Raw genomic sequence first — 16,504 nt, 5'->3', positions numbered from 1 at the left:
TTCATCTTTAGAATAACAAATTGTTTTGAATTTATATACATTTATAAAATGTTGTCATGGATTTTTACCATTGGATGAAAGATCTTCCCTTACCTCTCCATCTTGTACAATATGATACAGGTACGGAAGGCTGCTTCCATCGCCTCTTCTGTGTCATGTTCCTACTCTAGTCTGACGCCCTGTCCCAACTCCATGCTCACCACCAGCCAATCATTCGATGCTACAAATTGTGACCAGACAGACCAGTTTAGTTGCGAGAGTAACAGTAGTGATAAGACAGTGCCAGAGCTGACCGCTCAGACACCTCATGGAACTTTCATTAAGTGGGAGGAACTCTTTGAGGTATCCAATATTTCTCTGGAAATAAGTTCATGTCTGAAATAAGCTCACTGACATCTGTTTATGTTCAGTAGCATTACCAATAGAATTTATACTTCTTCAATGTCTTAGTAGAATAAGTTTGTCCATCTGGCTTTGAGTTAGGGGTTATGTTAGCCTGTAGTATGATATATACAGTACTGAGTACTTAGATTTTATTACAGACCAATTAAATGCTGTTTTTATTTGTTTTCAAAAAATATCAAAGTTGTGTGATAAACAGAATCTTACATTCTTTTCCATTCCATATTGGATTTATGGAACTCCTCTAGACGTTTCCATTTTACTTTGTCGTAAGCTGTGTAAATGAAAGGCTTTCGTAAATCTAATACGAAATGGAAAACTTGAAGATGATCTATTTCTGTATCATCCAGTAAAGTTCAGCAGTGATACATGGAAATATAATTTTGTTATAAGTCATTGAGAATGAAATAAAATCACCAAAAAAAAAAGTAGCACTTTTTTGCTTGAAGTTTTTGATAAAATTCAGCCCATTAGAACCATTAAAAACAAGAATCTTTTTAGGGTATCTTTGTCGTGATGCAACATGTTTCAGTACATTTGATAGATAATCATATTTTGCAGAAATTCAAAACTGATGGGCTTTGCACCGATAGCTCTGACAAAGGAGATCTATTGGAAAGTAAGGTGATTAGAACAAAGAAGTGGCGATTTGATGCTCCCCAGACAGTAACCATCAACAAGGGGTCCAGAGGAAAGGGGCTTGGCTTCACCATTGTTGGTGGGAGTGACTCGGAGAAAGGCAACATCGGAATATTTGTTAGAAGGATACTACCTCAGGGCCTCATGTATGAAGATGGTTCCATAAAGGAAGGTTGGTCATTTGTATATTATTCTAATCTTTTTTCTTTTCTTACATTTAATATTTATTTTAGAGACAGACCTGTAACACTAGATTCTGATTTTCACAACATGTACCCTGTTATCTTTGATTGTACCAGGCCCCAAAATCGATTGACTGCCTGATATTATCAGTTAAGCTAAATTAAATATGACATATTTCTTACTTGAAATTTATTTTAAACACAACTTGCTATTTTTTGCAGGAGATGAGATACTAGAGGTGAACGGAGACTCTTTATCAGGGCTTAGTCACAAGGATGCTCTGGGCAAATTTCGTAAGCTTAAGAAAGGTCCAGTAACATTGATGTACCGTCACAGGATTGGATCTAGACCAACAAGGTGATGGAAGTATATACAACAATTTCCCCTAGGGACTATTAAACAAGTGATGTATAAAAAGTTGTATTGAGGAAGCATACATCATGGATTTCTGTTTCTGTGTATGTGGATGAAGCAGGGATCAATTTACAATTTATTTTCTTGTGTCTTTTAGCTATAAAGAATGGGTCCTACAGTGTAAAATTGAAGTATTTCCAGAAGTTCTGTTCAGAAGCGTATAGTAAACTTCTTCGTATCTCTACATATATTGTTATTAAGAGTTGTGTATGCAGTATATATCATTATCCTGTAATGAACTCAAGCCCATAGTCAGAATGTGCTTTGGACATGCAGGCTCATTAAAGAATAAATTTAGTAACTGATCAATTGTAATAGTGAATTTGTTTCTTCAGTACAATATATTTATTTTCAAGTGAAATTGACCTGTCCTTTGGTTGTCTTTACAGTCCATCCATGAGGTCTGGATGTGTGACTCCCATTGATTTCTCATCCGACGGAAGTCCGGTGTCCACACCGGGTCATTCGCCTTATGGAAGTTTCAGTGACTTATCCAAGATAGATATTAATCAGACAGGGACCAGCTCGGCTGTTAGTGGTCACAGTGACAATTCTAGTGGGTTTCTTCTTAGGCCTCCTGGTCACGTGGACTCTTACAAATGTTTGGGTGGTAACAGGAATAATAATGAAGATAAGAAAAAGGACCTCCACAGCAATAAAAACTCCGAAACTTGTACAGAACTGGATTATGTCACCTTACAGAAAGGTAGGATCCTGCACATTTATTCTAGGAGAGTAGGTAGTCACCCTGTTGATACTGTAAAGAATAAGAACAGTTTATCAAATTATTTAAGAGAAAAAAAAAGAAAAAATTTTTTTTATTAGATTATATAAGTAAAAAATAAATCACAAACTTTTGAGAGGTGATATACCTAGCAAAAGATAGTAGGGACCATGTGTGATATAAGGGAGATAATCTGATTCTTTTACAGAGTATGGTATAGGACTTGGTGTATCACTACTAAGGAGGGACACTAACGGAGTCAGTCACATCTACATCCAGGACATAGCTCAGGGGTCAGTGGCAGATAAGGATGCTAGACTCAGGTGGGTCATTATTTAAAAGTTGCTATGGTGATGTAGTAGATCAGTGTTGAAATAGACACTACCAAGTATTTCCAATATGAAAAACAGGATGTACATTCTGTATTGGCTATTCACAGATGTTATGTTAAAATCACAAATATGATGTACAAATTACAGGTATAAAGTAGAAATTACAGGTATGATGTACAAATTAAAGGTATGACATAGGGATTTGAGGAAAAAACACAAATTAAACAAGTTACATGTAATGAATATTTTTAAGTATCTATAAGTATCAGAGATAAAGTTTTTTAGGCAGATTTCTGGATTACTTGTCCTCAGGAAAGGTGACATGATTATGGAAGCAGAAGGAAGGTCACTTCAGGACATCACTTTGCTGGATGCATACCAGGTTTTCCGCACCCTCCAACCAGGACCTGTAACATTGGTGGTTAAGCGTGGCAACAAATTCAAGGTGCACTCTCTTTAATTGTTTGTTTATTTTCATGATTCATTTCAATTTTCTATTTGTTGTGTTTGTTTTTTAAATTGCCAGGTTATGGGGTCACACTTTTGATATAAAAAGAGTATGTACAAGAAATCACTGTTCACACCAGTGTATCATAATCTTGAATTAATTAATTGTCTTTAAAGATCAATGGGCCATCATTCATGCAAATGTTAACCTGCTCGAAACACTGCTGTTTTTTTTTTCTTTTTTGAATTTTGAGGCATTTATCAAAAACAAGGAGTTGGACATGGAGTTAACAATTAAACTTTGTGATAGCTAGTGTTGCCAAGAGAACTTGATATTTTGTTTCAAATTCCGTATCTCTACATTCTTGTTAGTCTTTGGTTTGACATGATTTGATTTTGGTACCGGAAAAAAGTCTAAAACTTTTATTTCTTTTTCGGTTATAACTGTTATTTGTTTTAGGAGAAAAGAGTTGGTGATAGATCATACCTTAATATATGCTATTAGATTTTATATATAGAGTTCAGAGAACTCTTAAACACAAATTGTTCTACCTGACTCATTCCCAGTACATTTCCACCATCTTGTACAGTTTGCTTACCAATATTCTTATCCTGTTAATAACCTTTGCGATTTATTATCTTTGTATCTTAAGACTTCTTGCATTATATAGTAATACATATCTAAAGGACATACTTAAAATGACATATAGAAGTATTCTCTGTAGCAGGACCTTGGATCTTTGTAGTTTTAAACAATATTATATTTTCCAATGACTTTTTAAGGGATTGCGATGGTCATGAAACTTCAAACAAAAGGGACTATGACAATCACCCAGATGATTTTTTCTTGTTTTTCCTTTGTTTTCATCGGAGGAGGAGGTGGGGGATAAGACCTATCACCATTAATTTAGTCATGATTGATTGCTTTGTAATGCTAATCAGAAATGACATTGTCCAACTATTCAGAGTGTGAGTAACACAATTGATCTTGAAAACCATGTGTGCTTGTCCTACATAGCTATTCCATTCCATTTGTAGGGTAATGAAGAGCTTTAGAAGTATTAGCTATGAAGCTGTGACACTTATGTCAAAGGTACTATAAGCTTGGATGTATCTCTGTTGTCCTTACATTCTGTGAATGAACTAATATAACATTTCCTGTGACCTCTGTTTAACCTCTGTGTGACCTGCCTGCACTAGACGTACCAAGAAGTGCTTCATATTATCATCATTAAGCTACAACTAACTATTGTATCAGATGTAATAACCCCTTAAACTCTGTATCATTACATTACATCTCACAAACCTGTATCAAAACCTCTATTTCTACCTCACAAACAGTTTATAAAGTGTTCTTTATATAAAACTTCATTTCTACCTCACAAACAGTTCAAAGTATCCTGTATATTAAACTTTATTTCTACCTCACAAACAGTTTAAAATGTTCTCACAATGCTTGATTGATAGTTACAAATATCAATAGATGGTAACTGCCTGGTTTGTCCACACATCAGTATCAGTATTTTCACTTCAATTTCCAATGTCATCAAAATTTAATAATAAAGAACCTTGTACATTTAGAAGAACTTGGACATCTATGCCTTCATTGGCCATTCAAAGAAACATTTGAATAACATTTTATAAAGTTGCTTCCAAATTTTAATTGTTTGAAATTTACAAGTTTTCAGAAGTCTCAAATATAGTATAAATCCTGTTACAGGAATTCTTGTACAGGTGAGGTACATGGCAGCTTATGCCATGGTATGAAGTAATTTTCTGTTTGTTGTCCATGTCTGTGATCTCTCCAAATAACGTTATTTCTATTTGATTATCAGAGAGCACAGGGCAGATCAGTCCTCAGTTCCTATTGTTTCTTTGTTGGAGCTTAACGTCCTTGTTCCGGTTATAACCGAGCCGAGGACACGCCAGTTCCTATTGGATTTTTCCATTATATTATATAAGGCCATTAGATGGCCATCTTGGATTTCAGGGATATAAATGATGAAATAAGTGATGATGAAGGTCAAGGTCAAAACTGTACTTATTATGTAAATATAAAGTTGGGAATTATTCATCAAAAGAGCATAATATATGCAGAAAGTCAAGGTTACTGTGAAGCTCATTTTCTGGTGAATTAAAGTTTTGTTTTTGCAGTTCCACCAAAATTTTGGGGGAAAAAGGATGTACTTGAAAAAAATGATATAAGATATCCCTATTTTACCAAGGTACCATTATTTGTGTCCTAAGAGACAGGAACGAGGTTTTGTACCCTTAGTGCTGTATGTAGATTTTTTTACTTTATTTGTTTCCTCAGAGCCATGAACAAGATTTTGTACCCTTAGTGTTGTATGTAGATTTTGTTGTAGATATTTTTACTCTTTAATTTTGCATGGTCATAGAGTGTTAACCATGCCTTTACTTAATGTGCTTGATTTATCTTTCAGAATAAGGTGTTGTTGTAATGTCTTTGATATTTGCATCCTACATTTGACATGTTTTTTGTTTTGCGAGAAGCTGTAGAGATTATACTGGACACTGACTATATTTAAATTATATTTGAATGAGCAACATTTTTCTGTTTTCCTCACATTTATGAACTGACATCTACATTGCTTTGCGAACATTGAAAATAATGGATGCATCTTGTGTGATTCTTAGACCTTAAATCTTAGACAAACTAACTTCCTTAAAAGTATGATTGAGAATGTTGATGTTGAAGGTATTATTGTCACATTGTTATTTTGGTTAAGACTTTGAATCTGTTAATAAACATCCTAAACTAGTTCACCAAATATGAAAAATTTAAAAAGTAATATTGCTTTGAAGACATTCTATATTTATCCAGTAATAAGTCCTTAACTAGGTATAAACCTTACCCACATCTCTTGCTGGTCAGTAAAATAACCAATAAAAGTTATTTAATTTTCTGCAATAACCCCATCTCCTGCTTTGAGTAATGTTTTAAGGTCCAAAATGTTTATTGAAGGCTAAGTACAATACAGTGAAAGTTTATGTCTTCAGGTCAAGTTTTACAATTTATAGTAGAAGTTTTAAATTTTTTATTAAAATATCAGTTCTTGAGACATCATTACAACAAATGATTGTTGTTTTTTAGACCATCACAATACACCTTCCGTCGAAAGTTTCCGAGGAATTCATCCCTGAATATGAGAATGAAGGCCTTTATGCACCATCTCAGAATCCTGTTTGTGATTTATTCAAACCTCAGGCTGTGGATTTAAGTGGTCAGACAGTTGAAATACTAGCTGAGGGCACTAGTGAGGGAACATTGAAACCACCACTTGAAGATGCTACTTGTTTGTCCACAGAGGACACCTATCAGACTTCAAAACCACTATTGGATGATGTTGGTGAACAACCAGAAATTTGTCCTCAGGTTAGTCAGGTACCTGACTTGCCTTTACAGAGTACTGACAGCTTGTTGCTTGATCAGTCACTAAGTGAGGATGAGTTTCTTGTGTGAACAACAGGTTGCATAAAATAGCATTCATCTGTATTGCACTTAAAACTACATGCTGCAAAAACCTGACACAAGTATGGAATCCTGTGCAATTACATTATTGAAAGATTATTATTATTGGAGAACTGAAATCTGACTGTGTCAAAAATATGTGCATATTACGATTTGGAGATAATTTTTCATATAGCCAGCACCATCGATATGAAAGAGGAGACTTTGTAAGGTTGTGAAATGTGTAATGATATGCCCTCTTAATTAGATTTAATTGACTTAATAAGATAATTAAAATGATTGATTACACAATTTGACTGACACTCAGTCTAGTTGATGAAACAGACTGTACGTTTTCTATGTGTGAAGGGGAATAACTCTAAGAAAAAAGCACAAATGTATTGTGTCAGGTATAGCATTATTTACTTTTGCCTTGTTTGTATGGAATATCATTAATTTGATTCTGTCCAGCTGTGTGTCAGGTCAGTGATGTGCAATTCATAGCTGAGAAACTGTTAGTGCTTTACATGTGTTAAGGGTGTATGATTAATTACTGTGACGTTACCTCCTTTCTAATAGAGCTTTACACACACTTAAGAGGTTTTAACTTCCAGGTCTCAAAAGGCAACACAATAAGAAATTCTGCCTTTCACTGGTAAATTTATTTCAAAACGTGGCCAAATATGTAAACAGAAAGTGTGTGTGATGATATCAAGCCAGTTTTTCTTAGTTCAAGTTTCTTGGGGAATAATTCTTGCACAAATAACATTCATTGTTTGTAAATTATGTGTGTATATATATATATATTATGTCCAGTGCTGCCTGTAGTAAATGATGCATTTCCAGTTTGAAAGCAAAAAAAAAAAAACCACCCATATTTCTTATCGTCTTTGATCAAAATACAGTGTTTAAAATTACTTTTTCACATGTTTTTCTTAAAGGTGCTTTTTTATTTATTGTTGAATTTTGTTTACTTTATACAAAACTGAATACAAACATTCTAATGGTAATTATTGTTCGCTATTTTCATTACTTGCTGCAATGTGAAGAATTCTGACTTTCATGGAATTTTACAGGTAGAGACATATATGTTGATTTATCATTATAATAGCTTTTTCTGTTTTACCTTTAAAACACCATAATTTGATTAGTATTTCTCCAGCATACAACCACATAAGGTTAAAGCTGGTTGGCCATCCTGTAATTCAGGTGCAATGGTATGGTGCAATATAGAAAATAGAATTATCAAGTATTTGAAGGACTAATTACCAACATTTGTGACTTGTTGTGTAGCAAGAAGGAGTTTGATTATGCTTTCTGGACTAATTCAATTAAAAATTTTGATGTTGTATTCATGAAAAATTCAAAAGTGATAAAATTTGAGTATCAATGATAATTGTGTATATCCACATGTAACTACAGCATTCCAGCCACATTCTCTGCTCACTGAAAATTTGTAACATACATGTATATTGTTTATTGATGTTAAGGGCGTATGCGACATCTTTATGCCAAAGTCTTCTACTCAATTTCATGTTTGTACAGACTAAAATATTGGTTTAATATGGCAATTAAGTAATAAAAAACAGAGAATTACTGTCACTGAGCACTGATCTAGTTTGTGTAACTGATTGGTACATTGTGCAAAGGGAGACCACTCGAAGAAAAAACATAAATGCACACATTAGGGAACCTTAATGTGCTTCAGCCTTTTTTCATCCTCTGCACAACAGAGTTGCCAATTAGGAAAGAAGGGTTTGTCATTCCATGCTTCAATTAAAGAAGAGTTCACTTGTCCATATCTGAAAAACATACAATCCCAGATGACTGAGGATATATTTGGCAGTGTGTTCTTACCTGTATTTACAATATATATATGCAAGGTATATTTGTACCTCGTAACTCCTCTGTTGATAATTCATCATAGATAGAAAGATCATTTGTATTACGATTATAATTTTGTTCACTCTGCAACATTTTCTTGTTGTTCTTGTCCACCAATTTTGTTACATATTTTGCTTTTTATTTTGAATTGATCAAATGTATATATGGTGATTTTTGTTCCAGAAGATCATGGATAGGATGAGATCATTTCAGACGAAGAGAAAATATGGGGATCTTACTTAGTCACAGAGACCGAAAAGAGACATATGCAATATTTTTGTTTGTTTGTTTGAAAGCTTGATGTCTTTTTAGGGTCTAAAGTAGTCTTAACTTTGATGCAATTGGACCTGCCATGAGTTCGAGTGAATTATTTCAAATTTGGTTTTTCAATACACACAGACAAGAAAAGTGATGATTTGATATTTGAATGTTGCCTTAAGTGATACAGTATATGACAGATGATTTCCATCAATGCTGCCATTTTTATCCTAGTTAATTGTAGTTTATATAAAAAAATTGAATTAACAAGAAACTTTTAAAGAAACTTTTAACTATCAATATTATATCATAGATACAAATTTTAAGAATATTGTGTTTGTGTTTTCCATTCCAATATTAGTTATCAAGTAAATTTTAAGGAATCTGTGACTACAGGATTTGATCATCCATTTTAACATAGGTTAACAAGGTACTATATATTACAGTTTCTGGTATATGTTATACACTCGTGTGCTATGTGATAACAATATCAGTATGAACCATGGATACTGTTGATTTTGTGGGGCTAATGTTTCGCAGTTCTGGGGCAGGCTAGTTCATCGGAATTAAATTTTGTGCATGTCTATACATAGTTTCTCCTTTAGAGACAATTACATACAAGATTTTGATTCAGTGTAAATATGTTTGGTGAGCACTGAATTTCCTACTATCTTTAATTGACCATGATATAACAATATCCTGTGAGTATTACCAACTATACAATACATACTTGTCAATGCAACTGCTATGTGATATATCATGTTAATATACATTATGGTGAAGAAATAGATCTGATCAACTGCAGTAAGAATGAAAGAAAGGATTAGATCAGAACGGAATGATTCAGGTGATATGGCCATATGTGGACAACTTTTTTGCTTTTACTATTGAATGAAGACTAACCCTAACATATAGGGCACCCCAATCTTGTCATTGATTGATATTAATTAATATCTCTTATGAAAAAATAAATCATTAAATAAAAGTGGAATGTGTTATGTTTTAATTACATTATGTATGTGGAGTCCTGATTTATGTAGTTTTATATTTTATCTATAGATGATCAAAGTCCTTTTTATATGTCAGAAATCGCTTTTTAAATGATTTTTGTGTCACCTGCAGAGCTGGCGGACACTTAGGGATCACTTTGTCCGTCGTCATGCGTCGTCGTCGGCGGTGGCGTAGTCGTCGGCATAGTCCGTACAAAAGATTTCCAGACTTTTTTCAGTAATGCTTTGAGTTATCAAAATGAAATTTATCATATGGCATTTTGTTGCAAGGGTACAGATTAAGTTTGATTCCTGGCTGTCTGTGACCCTTTTTGGCAGAGTTATGCCCCTTTGAACTTAGAAAATTTTCTGGGAATATTGTTTTCTTGACTTTCTTTGGTATGCTTCAAGTTATAGAAATGAAATTTGGTATTCCAACTTTATGGTTGATCGTTGCACATCCAGTTCAATTTCTGGGTGACAGTTACACTTTATACACATACAGTACCAAGGAACTCTTGTTGTAACATGAGATTTACTTGATTGCAGATGATGGAATATATTATTAAGATACTCATATAGATGTTGTTATGATTAAGTGGTATATATAGTTAAAACTACTGTAGAGTTGCTCAATTTCATGGTACCAATATTTAGCACGTTTATGACTAGTTCACAGGAACTATTCCATAATTAGCTGTAAACACTAAAAGCATTTCTACACACTGGTATCCAGGCCGAAACGCATATTAAATTATGATTCTCTATCAAAATATTTGCTTGGTATTCAATTTCACACATTCTTAAATGACTGCAAACATAGTGAAATTAAATATCCCATGAATATTGCTAACAATGTACAATATATATACTAATGGGGCCCTTTTCTCTCATATGGCCTGTGCTGTATTTGACATGTCTTTGTGCAAGGTGTTTTACCCCAGTTGCTCTGGATGACATATGACAGGCCTCCGGTATGCATTTCAGCAAAGTATCTACCAGCCACTGTATGGAGACCTTATTTCAAAGAGACCCTGACTGTTCACAAGGCACTTAACTCAGTAAAGAGTTTCTGTAAGGTACAGGTTCCCTGTTCACTTGTTTTCATGCATATTTAAAGAGTCATGAATGGAACAATATTCATTTGTATTAGGTACTTATAATTTTGTTTGAAGGTCATAAGGTCAAGATATTACTTAATATGCCATCTGTTGCATGTACTACATTTATGTATCAACTTTGATATGAAGAATGTAGGACACAAAATATATTGATTTCCTTGTTGCTGTTTAAAATACCAGTCAATAATTTCTTTATTGCCAAACATATCTGATTGAAAATTCTTAACACAGCAGGCAAACTATCCTTTTTTCTTGTCAACAAGCCATACATGCTTCCTATGTCATATTCTATATGTCTGTAAAACAGGTTCAATCACTGCATATTAGTCCACATATTAATACAAAGATACATGTATAAAGCATGGTACACATAAATAAACTATGAAGACTCCAAACTTTAGTTATTAAGCTAAATCTATTCCAAACTTATTAGGTAATGTCACTGGGAAGACTCCAAACTTGATTCTGTAAGCTATATCTATTCCAAACTTTTTAGGTAATGTCACTGAGAGGCCCAAACGTTAGACTTTAAGCTATACCTATTCCAAATGTATTAGGTATTGTCACTGGTAAAATTCCTAATTTAGTCTTTAAGCTATATCTATTCCAAACTTATTAGGTACTGTCACTGGGAAGACCCAAACTTTAGACTTTAAGCTATATCTATTTCAAACTTAATAGGTAATGTTACTGAGAGGCCCAAACGTTAGTCTTTAAGCTATATCTATTTCAAACTTATTAAGTATTGCCACTGGAAAGACTCCAAACGTTAGTCTCTAAGCTATATCTAATCCAAACTTATTAGGTAATGTCACTGATAGGCCCAAACATTAGTCTTTAAGCTATATCTATTCCAAAATTATTAGGTACTGTCACTGGGAAGGCCCCAAACTTGATTCTTTAAGCTATATCTATTTCAAACTTATTAGGTAATGTCACTGTGGGGCCCAAACGTTAGTCTTTAAGCTATGTCTATTCCAACCGTATTAGGTACTGTCGCTCGAAAGACTTCAAACTTTAGTCTTTAAGCTATGTCTATTCCAAACTAATATCAAAGGTAGGTTATGTTATAATCAGTTTTGGAGCTCGAACGATAAAATGGTCACATATTTCGAAAGGTTAAAAGTGTTAAGTCTTTACACACATTTTTATTTTGTATATGAAAATTCAAAGTATTCTTTATATAGATATATATATAAGGTGCAGTCAGAATGATGTGTCATAGACAAGGCTAATTTGAATGTTTTTGTATGTCTGCAGTCTGTATTTTTTGAGAAATCTGCCACATTTAAGCTAACAATGCAATGACCTACTACGTGTACAGTAATCAGGTAAAACCTTTAACACTGACCGTTTACCACAGCTTGTGGTCAAACATATTTACAGGGAATCGACCAGTAAGCTAATTCACACCTGCCACAATTTTATTGGAGGTGTAATTACACATTTAATGTTTTATAAACACAGAATGGAAATGTTTGACCATCATGTAAGTGTCAACTTGTAAAGTACTGAAATATACACACAATACTGCGGTCACTCTCATACTCTCTTTTTCCTAATTTTTTTCTTTGTGAAGTTAAGTTTTCAACATTGCCAAGCAAAATATTGTTTTATTTGGAAAATAATCAACAATATGCAAAGATCTACATTCTGTGTAGAACAAATATGTTTTGCATATATGTTTAAACAAGATAAAAGAAATATTAAATTAGAATACTGACTGTCGAAGTATTGAGATGAATAAGGGTTAGGTGTATCACTGTATGTGTATATACACAATGGATTTACCCCGTCATCTGATAGCTTAAAGCTGACCGTGGCAAAGGTGTGTACTACCTGTTTACTGGTGCATTGTTGACATATTGTTCCATGAGTTTTACACCTTTGTTTACATCTGTGGATACAGAGATTATGTCAGCGCTACCTTGTGATGGGACGGGCACGAATCTCAACTATCGTGATGGCATTTAGGACTCATATATAGGCCATGTGACAGTCGGAATAAAATAAAGTCCGCATTTTTATGTATTTCATATCTGGATCTAATATTAACATATCACTTAACATTCCGGCTGTATTACACCTAACATCGGAGATTTCGCAAGGTGTATTATCAACCTGTTCATTCAGGTGTAAAAAAAAATCTGGATTTATGTTGGTGTCTAAATATAGACTGTGTTGTGCTACAGGCAGGATCATTACCTCTGATATTTAACGACACATAATGATTTTTCACCTGAGACTTTATACCTACTAGTGCTTTGTTTTGCTGTCCACTTTTCAGAAGTATACATACACAGTGATGATGTGGTTGCATGGATTATGACATGGATATGACAGGTGCCCTTTGAACCCAAATGTGTATCTGTGTTTGTTAGCAAGATGACACCTGTGAAGATTTCTGCTTCCTGGACCATTTTGAGGTAAATTTCAAACATCTGTAGGATTCTGTGACTTTGTTTTGTTGAAAATGAATGTTGTAAAGCATTACTTTTGTTCCATAGTTTGAGTGTATAGACTATATACCTGTATAGTGTGACTGAGTATATTACCTGTGTGTGAGACTGTTTATACTTACACAGGTACAATGAACCTACATCTCTGTGTTAGCCCTAGTATAATTATTTCTGAACTCAGTTGTTGATGATTGCTCAATGAATATTCAAAACACGTTTGAAAAACATACTCTTTTTTAATTTTACTCAAATAAAAAAAACAGGGAAAAACATTTCTGTCCAGCACCCCAAAGATTGAATCTGGCTCTCCAATGTGATCATTAATAGCCCTACCAAATAAGGTACAGATGCTTAATTCTATCAGCTGAGTGTTTTTAAGATTTCCTAAATCTTAACCCAAGAACCTAAATACCTATGAGATTTTGACTGGTGACAGTGCGAAAGAACAAAGAAAAACACATTCCTTTCAAGCACCAAGACAGGAATCGAACCCAGGTCTCTGACATGATAATTTAACGACTCTACTAAAATAGCCAATGAAGCCTACTTCATATTTAAGGCTAGATGTACAGTGCATTTTCTGATTGTGGGTATTAATTTTTCAGTTACAACAGGTATATTCTCTGAAAACTGAGAATTATTCTTTACTGTCATATGAGATACGGCAAATTTAACACTGCATGCATAATTATAATGCACAGTGTGATTAAATGAGGACAAAAAAAAACCCTGGGTGAATATTTCTCCTGTAGTATCAAGAAATAAATCCAACCAGGAAATCGTGTGTGTTAATTATTGTAATTGATGTACAAGGAAACATGAATTTCCTTGCTGAAGGCCAGTTTAAGATCAACTTTAGGTTTAAAAATGTGAAATGATTGTAATGAATGTGCGAAGACATATGAACATATTGTAACGCTACAACTTTAATATATAGAGTTAAAGTAGAATTTATTCAGGTAATGTTTTATATTACAGAAACATATATTCATCAGTAAAAATGGAGATATATATGATGTATGTGTGTGATCTATTATAGTACTGAAACACTGGTGTAGAATGTACACATAAGAGACATTTACCTGTCCACCTATACATACTGTTGTAAAATCTGAATGATCATTCTGATATTGTTTTACACATAAGGTTATTGTGTTACCTCTTCAAAGAGGCCAGGTACAAAGAGATAAAATATTTCAGTATTGTCTGATGTTCAATAAGACGTATTCCTGCGTGTGTGATAACAATAGTGCAAAATATGTAGGTTGTACTATACTAGCTACAAGGAATGTGACACGGAGTGCCCACAGCAATTACAGGTAAAACAGTGTCAAAAAGTTTCACTTAAAGATCTGTATGGTTCATTGGAGAAATATAACATTTACAATCATAGTTTTGATATAGTTTAAAATTTGAATCATATATTTGTACAAAAGACTGTTTGTGATTTTAATTCTTATAAAAACATATCTTTGGTAAGTTGCCTTATAAGGATTTACACCTGATTACAATTGTATACAGGTATCTTCACAAAGTTATATTAGAGAATATGCTTTATTATGCTAGGGTTATAATCTTCAGGATTCAATCAGACATTAAAATAGTCATCATTACATTCAAAGTCATTTACAAATGTAAATACTTTGCACATATTTTACTATAAAAATTGCTGTTTTTCGGTTCTTATTTTTGTGATTTTAACAGAAGCTTGCTTTTTATGGAAGTTCATGAAACAGATTATTTTCTCTACCTATCTTTATAGTAAAGATATTTATTTTCCACAACTTCATTCTACAGTGATATGGTGTTATAAGCATTGATTTTTATTAAATGGAGTTTCCATTTGACATTTAAAAGTTATGCATGGTCAAAGGTCAAGGTCATAGTTGCCTGACATCCTGACTGACTGGTGAGAGGATTATGAAGCAGTTTGATTGGATTAAATTCAATGAATCTTGTGGTATAAGGTCAAGGTCATACAGTAGATAGTTGACTGTCACATTGGTATACATTGCATAACATCATGAACTACCAATTTTAGGATTGATTGCTTGAGCTTCATTAGTATAGGTCAAGGTCAAAAGATGAAAGGTCAAAATTTCTTATAATGGTAATTAGTATGATAAGATTAAAGGATTTGAAGCAATATTTATTTCAAATTTAGCATTATATGCACTTTGACGCAAGTATTTGGTATTAATTTCTTCATGGTAAACTTAATGTGTCATATTATTAAGTAAAACTATTTCAGGATTTCTTGTGTTCACTGATGTAAACAGGATCTTTGATAAATTTGCATTTCATAAACATACATAATATTAACAAATCTGCTAGATGAGTTGGAATATTTCTTAAAATCTGAGTCATAAATGACGACGACATAAAGCAAGAATTTAATTCTTTATGTATATTATGTAAATAAGTATTTATTCTGACCATCCTCTAACATGATGTCATACATTTACGGTATATTTACCTTGAGAATGAGAGGCAGAGGACATTTATCAGAAGTCCTTCTTGTTACATGGTGTGGTTCACTGCACTCCAAGAGAAGAAGCTACCAGGTATATAGCAGGTTTACATCCTAGGAGATAAAGAACCTGGGGTTTGGTGGTCTTTTGGGGCAAAGACTGAGAAGGGAGAAAACTGGAGTGTAGATATTAAGAGCACAAATCATTGATTCTTAGCTGGTGGGAGTAAATAAATCTCCTTTAGTGGTAGAATATCAGGATAAAGAGCATGTGGTACTACATTTGTAATTACAAGTTTGGTGCCACTGACAACTACAATGTTTCCTTGTAAATATAGAACCTAGGTTGTTGTTTTTTTGGGGGGCAAACAATCTTGCAAAGGAAAAGGTTGTGTAGAAAACAGAACAGGTCACCTTACTAAGACCCAGCTAGTGGGAACTTTCCTTTAGCTAAGCAGTTAAGTTTCTGTTTGAATTTAAGAGCAGCATATAGTAAGTTAGAACCCCAACATGGAGAGAGCTAGAGGTCATTTTATTCCTGGAGCTGTGTCAACATTTGTAAATTCAGTTAATTTAAGAAAGGGTCCGGGTTGTAACTAAAGTTGTATACTAAACACATCATGGTCTGTCTGGTCTGTCTATCATTACACTTCTCTCTGTAACAAATGTATTATCACTTCTTAAGTTGTCAACATCAACAATTTGTGTAG

General features: G+C 33.5%; 1 protein-coding gene across 1 annotated transcript in view; it reads left to right on the top strand.

The window, feature by feature from the left end:
• LOC132543314 (tyrosine-protein phosphatase non-receptor type 13-like) overlaps positions 1 to 8,607 on the top strand; it is a 42,340-nt gene extending 33,733 nt beyond the window's left edge. The window contains exons 5-12 of the mRNA XM_060206803.1: positions 121 to 342; positions 964 to 1,213; positions 1,446 to 1,581; positions 2,028 to 2,344; positions 2,571 to 2,685; positions 3,007 to 3,139; positions 4,180 to 4,234; positions 6,257 to 8,607. Of these exons, the coding sequence (XP_060062786.1) occupies positions 121 to 342; positions 964 to 1,213; positions 1,446 to 1,581; positions 2,028 to 2,344; positions 2,571 to 2,685; positions 3,007 to 3,139; positions 4,180 to 4,197 (1,191 nt within the window). The 3' untranslated portion in view covers positions 4,198 to 4,234; positions 6,257 to 8,607. The remainder of the gene's footprint in view (positions 1 to 120; positions 343 to 963; positions 1,214 to 1,445; positions 1,582 to 2,027; positions 2,345 to 2,570; positions 2,686 to 3,006; positions 3,140 to 4,179; positions 4,235 to 6,256) is intronic.
• The last annotated feature ends 7,897 nt before the right edge of the window (positions 8,608 to 16,504 follow it).

This window comes from Ylistrum balloti, unplaced genomic scaffold (genome assembly GCF_031769215.1).
Source record: "Ylistrum balloti isolate Yb309-2 unplaced genomic scaffold, AGI_CSIRO_Ybal_v1 Utg369752, whole genome shotgun sequence".
In the NCBI taxonomy this organism is placed as follows: Eukaryota; Metazoa; Mollusca; class Bivalvia; order Pectinida; family Pectinidae; genus Ylistrum; species Ylistrum balloti.
This window is presented reverse-complemented; position numbering and strand designations above follow the sequence as displayed.